This window comes from Salvelinus sp. IW2-2015, linkage group LG36, assembly GCF_002910315.2.
Source record: "Salvelinus sp. IW2-2015 linkage group LG36, ASM291031v2, whole genome shotgun sequence".
In the NCBI taxonomy this organism is placed as follows: domain Eukaryota; kingdom Metazoa; phylum Chordata; class Actinopteri; order Salmoniformes; family Salmonidae; genus Salvelinus; species Salvelinus sp. IW2-2015.
In genome coordinates this window covers 36,043,614-36,056,248 of record NC_036875.1, presented here as the reverse complement: position 1 = coordinate 36,056,248, position 12,635 = coordinate 36,043,614, and the positions used below count along the sequence as shown (strand labels likewise).

Here is a 12,635-nt window from a genome sequence, read left to right as displayed (position 1 = left end):
AGTAGTATGGTATTATCACTTCCGGGCTATATTTACTCAGGTTTTCGCTGCAGAATCGAGTTTTTAGTTAACTCACAGACAATATTTTGACAGTTTTGGGACTTTGGAGTGGTTTTTCTATCCTAAATCTGGAATTATATGCAATTTCTACGATCTGACCTGAGAATAGTACCGTTTACGCTTGGGAATTATTTATTATTAGTTTCTTATTTTTTTTATGTGAGGCCCTTAGCGTCAAGAAGTTAAAGTCAGTACAAATAAAAAGCTTTTGAGGCAGGAGTTAGAGCAGTGAAAGCTGCATTTGCTGTGTAGATTCGCTCGTGTCGTCACTCTGTACAGTTCACTCAACTGGGTGGGTGTTGACAGGGTGTGTGACGAGTTCAGGAGACGGAGGCTCAGGCGTAGCGTGGGGGTGTCCCTGCGATCCTGGCAGACTTTCTTTTTCATGTTCTCCTGTCTAAGCCGAGTCTATCGGAGGACAATAAGAAGGGTAGGTCGTGCCCAGACCAAGGGCGTGGTGACGATCATGTTCACTCTCAGTCAGTCATGAGGAGCTTTTTTTATAAGTCGTTGAGTCACAGCTGAGGCAGACAGTTATATAGTGTGTAGGACACCGTGTTAGTAGATCCCACCAAACAATTTATTATCATTCTACCTAATATAAGCAATTGCAGCGTTAAATCTAGATTTTTTATGATTTTTGAATTTGATGATTAAAGGGTATTATAGAGACAACCTTACTGTTGTTCAAAAGAGGCTACTCTTGATGACGCTTGAGGCGAGCCTTACTCTTACAGATACGCTTATAGCTGCTCGTATCTATAGCTCTTTGTGGCACGTTATTATAGTGGTTCGTTCTATCAAAAAACAAAGAAAAAAAAAATTAAAAAAATAATAAAGATTTCTTAGCGAAGCTTTTGGACGGTAGCACGACAATGTAGATCGACTGTTTGACACGAAGGTGAGTGGTTTGTAATGTATCGAACTTTCATTCGCATGGGTTTAGCTTGTTCTTGTCTATGGATTACCCAGAGGATAACAGACCTTTCCTCACTGGTTGTGGTCTCCCACGTTGTATGTCGTTTTAGATAATGGTTGTTTGCCTCCGTGTTGTCCGGTTAGTTCCTAAAAGGAGATGCCGGTTCATAATTCTGTCTGTTGCCCTGCGTGACACTATGGTTTTGTAGTTCCTCCCAAGGATTGTTAGTTTCCTACTCATGTACTCATGTTGTATTCCCCCGCAAGCATTATTCAGTTCGTGAGCGATGTACATCATGTGTTCCAGGCATAAGTTTCTCACATCATGTATCTCAGCATTATCTCAGTTTTATACATGTAAGCATACATGGTTGTATTCCTCCAGGCGTTTCAGTTTGTGATCTAGGTGTTTCAAGCATACTGTAGTTTCAATAGCGGTGTATTCCCGCGAAGGCATTATTCGGTTTCTACATGATCATAGTGTATTCTCAGCATTACAGTTTTCCTATGTCTATAGCTGATCCAGATTTTCAGTGGTTCTAACTTGTACTCATAGTTTGTTTCCCCCAAGGCAGTTACTTCGGTTTCCTACATGTACTCATAGCTGTTTTCCCTCAAGGCCCATGGTATTTCAGTTTCTACATGTACATCATAGCGTATTCCCCAATTGGCATTATTCAGTTTTGGACGGATGTACGTATAGCTGTAATTTCCCCAAGGCAATTATTTCAGTTTGACTGACAATGGTGTTCCCAGGTGTATTATTTCTAATGACCAAGCTGTATTCCCCCAAGGCATTATTCAGTATGTAGTCTAAATGTTAATCATAGCTGTATTCCCAAGGAGTTATTCAGTTTTACTTAGAATCATAGACTGTATTCCCCAAGGCATTATTCAGTTTTAATTACATTGCTAGCATCTGTTGCTATGTCCCCCTAGGCATTGCTATGTCAGTTCTACAATGAGTGTACGCTGAAATCCGCTTGGGTGTTCCCCCAATTGCACTTTCGAGTTCAGTTAATCTTAAATGTACATCAATAAGCTGTATTCCCCCAAAGGCATTATTTCAGTTTCGTAGGGTGGCTACATTTCATAGCTGTATGTCCCCAAGGACATTATTCAGTTTCTACATGTACCTATTTCATAGCTGTCTTTCCCAAGCATTATTCGCCGGTCTCTACTGAATCATAGCTGATAGTTCCCAAAGGCGATGTATTCATTTCCTACATGTAAGTCATAAGCTGTATTCCCCCACAGGGCATTCTTCCAGTATTTACATGTACATTCATCAGCTGTCATTCCCCCAGGCATTATTCAGTTTCTACATGTTACATCATAAGCTGTATTCCCCCAAGCATTATTCAGGTTCGTCTTACTACATCATAGCTGTATTCCCCCAAGGGCTTAATTCCGGTCTTCATGACATTACCATCATAGCTAGTTCCCCAAGGCATTTATTCAAGCTTCTACATTTACATCTAAGCTGTATTCCCAAGGATTATTACAGTTTCTACATGTTACATCACTCAGCTTTTCCCCCAACGAGCATGATTCAGTGTCTACATGTACTCATAAGCTGGTATTCCTCAAGGCATTTATTTCAGTTTCTTACATGTACATCATAAGTGTAATTCCCCAAGGCATACTTTCAGCCTTTCTACATGGTACATCATGTTGTGTCATTCCCAAGGCATTATTCAGTTTCTACATGTACATCATAGCTGTATTCCCCCTAGGCATTATTCCGTTTCTACATGTACTTCATAGCTTGTAATTCCCCAAGGCATTATTCAGTTTCTACATGTACATCATAGCTGTATTCCCAAGGCATTATTCAGTTTCTACATGGTCACATCATAGCTGTATTCCAACCTGCCAAGTGCCATATTCAGTTGTCTATGTACTCATTACTGATATTCCCCCAAGGCATTATTCGTTTCTACATGTACCTCATAGCTGTATTCCCCCAAAGGCATTATTGCATGTTCTAGCATGTACATCACTAGCTGTATTTCCCCCAAGGCATTATTCCAGTTTCTAACTGTACATCATGCTATGATCCCCCAAGCATTATATTCAGTTTCTACATTGTTACACTCAATAGCTGATATTCCCCCAAGGCATGTATTTCATTCTCTACATGTACTAATCATAGACGTGTATGTCCCCCAAGCAATAATTCAGTTTAACATGAACACAGATTAGTGTATATCTCCCAAGGCATTATTCAGTTTCTCTACGATTGTAATACATACGTTTGGATTCCCCCAAGGCAGTTATTCAGTTATCTACATGTACACTCAATAGGCTGTATTCCCCAACGGCATTTCTCAGTTTCTACAATGAATACATTCATAGCTGTTAATTGTCCCCCCAAGGCAACTTATTCAGGTCATACTGTACTCATAGTGTATTCCCCCAAGGCAATATTCAGTTTCTACATGTACATCATAGCTGTATTCCCCCAAGGCATTATTCAGTTTCTACATGTACATCATAGCTGTATTCCCCCAAGGCATTATTCTTCATATAGCACAGTGTATAGTGGGGATCATTTTCATACAAACATTATAGCTATGTGTTTTATGTACAAAGTTTACATCTCCACTTTTTTGCGTGAACACATGAGTCACCATCACTGAATAATATGACAGTTTGACTCATTGTGTATCTTTGTTTGCCAGCTGAAGGAGGTGATATGATAAAAGAGTGAGAACAACACCATGTCTAGTCACATGCCTGATTTAGCTCAGTCAAAGAGAGTCAGCACCATAGATCTGCAACCTTTCCATAGCGCAACAGGGTGCTGCTGCTTGCACAAAGACAGGCAGGAGTGGATGAAAGGGGAATATTTGAGAGAGAAGAACAGATATAATGGTCTGTAAGATATAGCAGAAGTGATGCCAATCAATGCATGACCTTTTCATATAGAGTAATAATGATTTGAGGAATAAAGGTTGAAAAATGAATATGAGTTATATCAAAACATACATTCATAAGCCATATCAGTAAATATGTGTTACGTTGAAGAGACAGAGAATGAAGGAGAGAAGGGTACAGATGTAGGATCTTAATTTGAGCCAGTTTGCTACAGAATGGAAATTATCCTGCATCAAAAGGAAATGTTAATTATTATGTGGATTATAATTAATGAACATTTTTGTTGGGGTTGATATATTTTTTGTTAGGATAAATCAAGTCTGATGTTTTAATGTGGAAATTACAAACTTTAGAAGCCTTTTTAAACCATTAATAAACTACAATCTGTACTTTTTCCCCCTGGGATATGTCACCAGATTGACAAAGTTTTTGCAATGCTATAAACCTTCCACTGCTTTAGAGTATGAATTGGAATTGAATAGCATCTGCAACACAAAAATAAACTCCTCTTTTCTATTACACTGGTTCTCAACTCTTCTGTCTCTTCCAGGGCTTCTTTGTATCCATCATCTACTGCTACTGCAATGGAGAGGTGAGTGTGGATGATTCTACACTCTCTGTAAATTGTCTAACTTCAACCAGAGAGGAAGAGGCTAAGCAAGAGGGCTGAATCTGCCCCAAAATCTGTCTGTTCGAAAATAAAGGGAAAGGGAAGTTGTACAACTGAATGTATTCAACTGAAATGAGTCTTCCGCATTTAACCCAACACCAACACCTGAATCAGAGAGGTGCGAGGGACTGCCTTAATCGTTGTCCACGTCATCGGCGCCTAAAGCATTTTGTATGAAGGTCAATGGGAAAGTGTCGAATTTGGTCAACATAAAATTGTAGTGCTCATTTTCTACTTGAGAGTTATTTGAAAAAATATACATTTTGAAATGTTTAGGTTGTTACGAATGTACTGATATATGTGTACACACATGCCATTGCGGCAACTTTTGAGAAAAACAACGTTATATCCGAGTTGTGCCTGTTTGTAACGATCGTCGTCTGAAGATGAGGAATCATCGGGCCAAAGCACAGCGTGGTAAGTGTTCATGTTAATTTATTAAAAACAGAACACTAAAACAAAATAACAAAGAGAATGAAACGAAATGAAACAGTTATGTCTGGTACAGACACAAAGACAGAAAACAACTGCCCACAAAACACAGGTGGGAAAAGGCTACCTAAGTATGGTTCTCAATCAGAGACAACGATAGACAGCTGCCTCTGATTGAGAACCACACCCGGCCAAACACATAGAAATAGAAAACATAGAACAGAAAACATAGAATGCCCACCCCAACTCACGCCCTGAGCAAACCAAAATAGAGACATAAAAAGGATCTCTAAGGTCAGGGCATGACACTGTTCTTGTCTGCTCCCGCCTGCCCTCTGCCTTTGCAAACATTTATTCCCATTGTTTAAGCATTGAGTCCTGTATCTTGTCAGTATATAAACTCAGCAAAAAAATAAACGTCCTCTGTGTCAACTGAGTTTATTTTCAGCAAACTTAACATGTGTAAATATTTGGATGAACATAACAAGATTTGAGACATAAACTGAGTTCCACAGACATGTGACTAACATAAATAGATGAATGTGTCCCTGAACAAAGTAGCAGTCAAAAGTAACAGTCAGTATCTGGTGTGGCCACCAGCTGCATTAATTACTGCAGTGCAACTCCTCTTCATGGACTGCACCAGATTTGCTAGTTCTTGCTATGAGATGTTACCCCACTCTTCCACCAAGGCACCTGCAAGTTCCCAGACATTTCTGGGSGAAATGGCCCTAGCCCTCACCCTCCGAGCCAACAGGTCCCAGACATGCTCAATGGGATTGAGATCCGGGCTCTTCGCTGGCCATGGCAGAACACTGACATTCCTGTCTTGCGGGAAATCATGCACAGCATGAGCAGAATGGCTGGTGGCATTGTCATGCTGGAGGGTCATGTCAGGATGAGCCTGCAGGAAGGGTACCACATGAGGGAGGAGGATGTCTTCCCTGTAACTCACAGCGTTGAGATTGCCAGTCCGATGATGCTGTGACACACTGCCCCAGACCATGACGGACCCTCCACCTCCAAATCAATCCCACTCCAGAGTACAGGCCTCGGTGTAATGCTCATTCCTTCGACGATAAACGCAAATCCGACCATCACCCCCGGTGAGACAAAACCGTGACTCGTCAGAGAAGAGCACTTTTTGCCTGTCCTGTCTGGTCCAGAGACGGTGGGTCCGTGCCCATAGGCGACGCTGTTGCCGGTGATGTCTGGTGAGGACCTGCCTAACAWCAGGCCTACAAGCCCTCAGTCCAGCCTCTCTCAGCCTATTGCGGACAGTCTGAGCACTGATGGAGGGATTGTCTGTTCCTGGTGTAACTCGGGCAGTTGTTGTTGCCATCCTGTACCTGTCCCGCAGGTGTGATGTCCGGATGTACCAATCCTGTGCAAGTGTTGTTACACATGCTCTGCCACTGCGAGGACGATCAGCTGTCCGTCCTGTCTCCCTGTAGCGCTGTCTTAGGCGTCTCACATTACGGACATTGCAATTTATTGCCCTGGCCACATCTGCAGTCCTCATGCCTCCTTGCAGCATGCCTAAGGCACGTTCACACAGATGAGCAGGGACCCTGGGCATCTTTCTTTTGGTGTTTTTCAGAGTCAGTAGAAAGGCCTCTTTAGTGTCCTAAGATTTCATAACTGTGACCTTAATTGCCTACCGTCTGTAAGCTGTTAGTGTCTTAACGACCGTTCCACAGGTGCATGTTCATTAATTGTTTGTGGTTCATTGAACAAGCATGGGAAACAGTGTTTAAACCCTTTACAATGAAGATCTGTGAAGTTATTCGGATTTCTACGAATTATCTTTGAAAGACAGGGTCCTAAAAAAGGGATGTTTTTTTTTGTTGCTGAGTTTATATAATCTTTGTAGAAAGTTAGCAACTAATGAGTGTGTGACTGTGACCAATACTAACTACTACCACTGTGGTGGGTGTAGGCAGACAGGAAGTGAAGCGAAGTGAGAGGCTTGACTCCACCCCAAAATCTGACCCCGCGAAAAATACAGTGAGAAGCAGACCAAGTGGGGATTTTTTTTGGTATGGAGTGGCTGCGGATTTGACTTTTCTGGACCTTCTTCCCGATAGCTAAAGGTCCCGAAGCTTCTGCTCGGCTAGTAGAGAACAGGCTACTCTGGCAAATGGCACTCTTTTAATAAAGTTAGATCAAAGCTGAATCAATGTCTGCAAGATCACATAATGAAAGTGTTCGACATAAAATAATCGAATATATTAGCATAGTATAACGTTATTGTAAGACAAAWAACACTACCTCATTTCTTATGACATTTTAGGATTGTTGTGCGAATGGTCACATTTTTCTGTCATGTGGCCAAAACTCAACAGCGCGTTTCGTGGAAGTTTCGTAATGTTGAGGTTGTTACGAGTGTACTTATACACGGTGCATTCAGAAAGTACTCAGACCCCTTGACTTTTTACACATTTTGTTACATTACAACCTTATTCTAAAATGTATTAAGTTGTTTATTTCCCCCCTCATCAATCTACACATAATACCCTATAATGACAAAATATGTAAAATAATAAATACTGAAATATCACATTTACATAAATATTCAGACACTTTACTCAGTACTTTTGTGAAACAGCTTTGGCAGCGATTACAGCCTTGAGACTTCTTGGCTATGACGCTACAAGTTTGGCACACCTGTATTTGGGGAGTTCCTCCCATTCTTCTCTGCAGATCCCCTCAAGCTCTGTCAGGTTGGATGGGGAGCATCGCAGCACAGCTATTTTCAGGTCTCTCCAGAGATGTTAGATCGGGTTCAAGTCCGGGCTCTGGCTGGGCCACTCAAGACATTCAGAGACTTGGCCCGAAACCACTCCTGCGTTGTCTTGGCTGTGTGCTTAGGTTCATTGTCCTGTTGGAAGGTGATCCTTCACCCCAGTCTGAGGTCCTGAGCACTRTGGAGCAGGTTTTCATCAATGATCTCTCTGTACTTTGCTCCGTTCATCTTTCCCTCGATCCTGACTAGTCTCCCAGTCATTGTCGCTGAAAAACATCCCCACAGCATGATGCTGCCACCACCATGCTTCACCGTAGGAATGGTGTCAGGTTTCCTCCAGACMCGACGCTTGGTATTGTCCTTCTGGAAGGTTCTCCCATCTCCACAGAGGAACTCTGGAGCTCTGTCAGTAAGTCTTGGTGGTTCCCAACTTCTTCCATTCCAGAATGTTGGAGGCAACTGTGTTCTTGGGGACCATCAATGCTGCAGAAATGTTTTTGTTTCCTCTTCCCTCGACACTATCCTGTCTCGGAGCTCTACGGACAATTCCTTTGACCTTATGGCTTGGTTTTTTCTCTGACATGCACTGTCACCTTTGGAACCTTATATAGGCAGTTGTGTGCCTTTCCAAATCATGTCCAACCAATTGAATTTACCACAGGTGGACTCCAATCAAGTCCTGGAAACATTTCAAGGATGATCAATGGAAACAGGATCCACCTGAGCTCAATTTCGAGTCTCTTAGCGAAGGGTCTGAATACTTATGTAGAGTAAATAAGGTATTTCTATTTTTTGTCTTTATGGGTATTGTGTGTAGATTGATGAGGAAGAACATTTATTTAATACGTTTTAGAATAAGTCTGTAACGTAACAAAATGTGGAAAAGGGGAAGTGGTTTGAATAATTTCCGAAAGCACTGTAAGTGGACACACGTGTCAATATGGCAACTTTGAATAAAGGTTGTGCCTGTTGTTCACACGCGTATCTGCCCCCTCTACATTTTTTCCCATTGTAACAGCAGTCAGTCCAGTATCTTCTCAGTATACAGTATAGATGGTCTTTCCTTCAGCACAAGACACTTCAGGTTGAGAGCTTCCCCTCAGATGTCTGTTATTTTGACATAAGAAAAACCAGGGCTAAGATTCACCCTCTTCCTCTTTTCTCTCTTTCTCACCATCATCCTCCCCCAACCACCTGACCTCAACCATCTTCCTCCCCCAACCACCTGACCTCAACCCTCTTCCTCCCCCAACCACCTACCTCAACCCTCTTTCCTCCCCCAACCAACCTGACCTCCAACAACCTCTTCCTCCCCCAACCACCTGACCTCAACCCTCTTCCTCCCCCAACACCGACCTCACCCTCTTCCCCCCAACCACCTGACCTCAACCTCTTCCTCCCCAACCGCCCCACCTCAACCCTCTTCCTCCACCAACCACCTACCTCACCCTCTTCCTCCCAACCACCACCTCAACCCTCTTCCTCCCCCAAACCACCGACCCTCAACCCTCTTCCTCCCCCAACCACCCACCTCAACCCTCTTCCTCCCCACCACCCACCTCAACCTCTTCCTCACCAACCAACCCCACCTCAACCCTCTTCCTCCCTCAACCGCCCCACCCTACCTCAACCCTCTTCTTCCCCCAACCACACCCACCTCAACCCTCTTCTTCCCCCAACCACCCCACCTCAACCCTCTTCCTCCCTCAACCGCCCCACCCTACCTCAACCCTCTTCCTCCCCCAACAACCTCCTCTCCACCTCTCCTCATCTCCTCCAAAGGTCCAAACAGAGATCAAAAATACATGGACTCGTTGGAACCTGGCGTTGGACTGGAAGGTTCCGGTGGTGTGTGGCCGTTACCGCTACGGCTCAGTGCTCACCGGGCTCAACAACAGCACCAGCAGCCAGTCTCAGCTGGCTGGGGGTGGCCCCGCCATCCGATCAACCACCCTCTTCTCCAGCCGTGTCTACCGTAGCAARGGACCCCCGACTCTGTCCACCCACGCCACCCTGCCTGGCTACGTCATCAGTAACTCAGACCCAGACAGCGTCCACCCCTCCATCCCTGAGGAACCAGAGGAGGACAGTGCCAAGCAGSTGGATGACATCTCTCTGAAGGAGACGATGCCTGTCCTCAATAATAGTACGACCGCAGATGATGATGAGGAGACGTTGTAGACATGGGGAGAGACGGGAGGTTTTTCTGAATGTGACTGAGCTGGGAAAAACAACAGGCCTTTGGGATAGAGACCAAAGACTACTGGCCCCTAGACATGGGACCACATGTACATTCATACAGATTATTGGCACATGTACATGTAAAGACACACACACACACACACAAACGCCACATAAAAAACTGACAAATAAGAAAAGATACGTCTCATCTTTGTACGTCTCATCTTTGTACATACATGCCAATTGATTTACATTTTCTTGCAAAAAAAAAGCATTGCTTTGTCTATAAACAATCTCGGGCCAAGGATCCATGTTTTCTGCCAAACTCTCCCCAGCCATTGACACTCAGACATCCATCCTCAGAGACTTGGCCCAGTCAGTTATAAGGGCTATAGGAGCTGGACGGCATCATGTGTTGGTCTGTGCAAAGTACTTTTTCTTTCAATCCAAAATGATATGTGACTGACTGACAGATGTCTAAATGCCAACAGTATTGTGATTGCCCCCTTAAGCTGAGGTTTATCCAGTCTAGAAAAATACATTAAAAAAAGCTCATTTCTATCAGCGACTGGCTTGTTTGTTGGCTTAAAATGATGTTACAGTCACGTCTCAGTGATATTTGTTGTTCGCTTATRTGTTTACTTGTGATAAATGTTATTTCACTGCTCCCTGTTCCCGACTCTTTCTGTCTTTTAGAGTTACTGTCACTCATACAGAGGGAGGATACAGATGTAGGATCTTAATTTGATCACCCTGTGGCAGGAGAACATTCCTGAAATATAGGACATTTTATTTGAGGTTTAAAAAGGCTTATGAATTTTGTACTTTCCACTTTGGAATGTCTGARTTAATTTTCCCTTACGAGAAAAATTGAACAACCCCTACAAAAATGTCCATTAATTATAATCCACATAATTCACATTTCCTGTTGCTGCAGGATTGTTTTTCTACTGTAGCAAACTGGCTCAAATTAAGATCCTACATCTGTAATTCAGTCCACATTGTAGCTCTTCTCCCTCATTTACTGTCATTCTGTCAGACAAGGGTCTAATCTAATCAAACCGTTACTGTATTTCTACAGTTTAGGCTATTCAAGTCTAGTTCTTGGATGCCCTTTTAGTGATGGTTGAGTCCAGAGGAGGCTGGTGGGAGGAGCTAAAGGAAGGCAGACTCATTGTAATGGCTGGAATGGAATAAATGGAACACTATCATAAAAATCAAACATATGGAAACCACATGTTTGACTCCATTCCATTGATTGCGTTCCAGACATTACAATGAGCCCGTCCTCCTACTGCTCATTCCTACTGTCCTCCACTGGTTGATTCCTATATGCGGAAATATAGATATGATCCTAAATTCTACACGGCATAGATAAGCCAAATGGCTCTGTCATGTTTGTTAGTTTATATATGCATGGGAACATCCCCATGTATCTTCCTTTTAGTCAACCAACCAAACTATTCTAGTTCTTGTAAAGCCATTTTAGTCAAAGTTTAGTCAAATAAATATGGCCCTCAATGTAACAGAGGGCCAGGAGAACCCCAAAGGATCAATACTGGTAGTTAGGTAAAGGCCTGTTGAGGCCATACATCCTGACAGAATCAAAAGGTTAAACATAACAGGTGAGAAAATGGAAAAAGATGAATGAAAGGACATTTTCTCCTAGTTTTCATTTAACACTGACATTAATCTTATGGGAAAAAAACACGTGAATTTCACGTGAACACGATAAGTGTTCCAATTTTTTTTTTCATGTGTTCACGTGATCCTATGTGAAGTTAGTGATAACGTGACAACATGTAAAGCAACGTGATAACATGAATTTCAAATATGAAATTTCATGTTAAATTATGTGATTTTCCACGTGAAATCATATGTTTATTATGTAAGGCTAGGTATGCCACATCCACAAATGTCTCGTAATTTTTTATATATGCAGTGAATTAGTCCACAAATCCTGAAAAATAGGCTGCGATCAGCTGGATAAAAATATATTTAAAGTGTATGCACTTGGGTATAATCAGGTAGGGGTGATGTTGAATAGGGTAGAGGGCGAGAACTGGATCCAGAGTAGAGGACCATTAACAAGCCATGCTCCATTCAAATTGCTCTTATAATGGCCTGTATTTCTGTACCAGGCTGCCAGTGCATTTAGCCAAACCCTCCCCACCCCATTGATCCAGCACCACCGTGGCACCTCTAACATCATGGGTTGTGGTGGTGAAATAGTAATGTCCCAGCCCCCAAGAGGTGTGATTAGTGGGACAATGGATGGAGTCCTCTATAGAGAGTTACAGGTTCCGGTAGGAATTAATTGCATGGAATTAACGGAAAGACTAAAAAGCCAAACAGCTCTGACTTTATGGAAAAATACATCTGAAAGAGCACCTTTTACCTCTAAGCTTAAACGTTGTTCAGTGTTAAATGTTCTGGGGTAAAATGAGAATAGTGAATAAGTCTGATTGGGACAAAAAGCAGAGTGAGGTCTTGTTAAGACAAGTTCCCTTTGATCAAGAAAGAATCCATACCACCTAACATTTGGCAAAAAGCTGTCAAAAGTATGGGAAAAGATGAGCAGCAAAATATGTGTTTAAAATATGTATATAATTTACATATACATGATTTTCACTACATCAAAAATAAATAAAAAGGTCATCAAATTCTGCTGAACATCATGCAGCACCAGCATCAACACAGAGACCTCACCTCTCTCTCTGTCACCAGCATCAACACAGAGCTCACCTC

General features: G+C 42.5%; 1 protein-coding gene across 1 annotated transcript in view; it reads left to right on the top strand.

Annotated features, from left to right (window-relative positions):
* Window positions 1-10,521, top strand: part of LOC111959410 (parathyroid hormone 2 receptor-like) — a 99,269-nt gene extending 88,748 nt beyond the window's left edge. The window contains exons 12-13 of the mRNA XM_070437675.1: window positions 4,409-4,450; window positions 9,489-10,521. Coding sequence (XP_070293776.1) covers window positions 4,409-4,450; window positions 9,489-9,887 — 441 coding nt within the window. The 3' untranslated portion in view covers window positions 9,888-10,521. The remainder of the gene's footprint in view (window positions 1-4,408; window positions 4,451-9,488) is intronic.
* The last annotated feature ends 2,114 nt before the right edge of the window (window positions 10,522-12,635 follow it).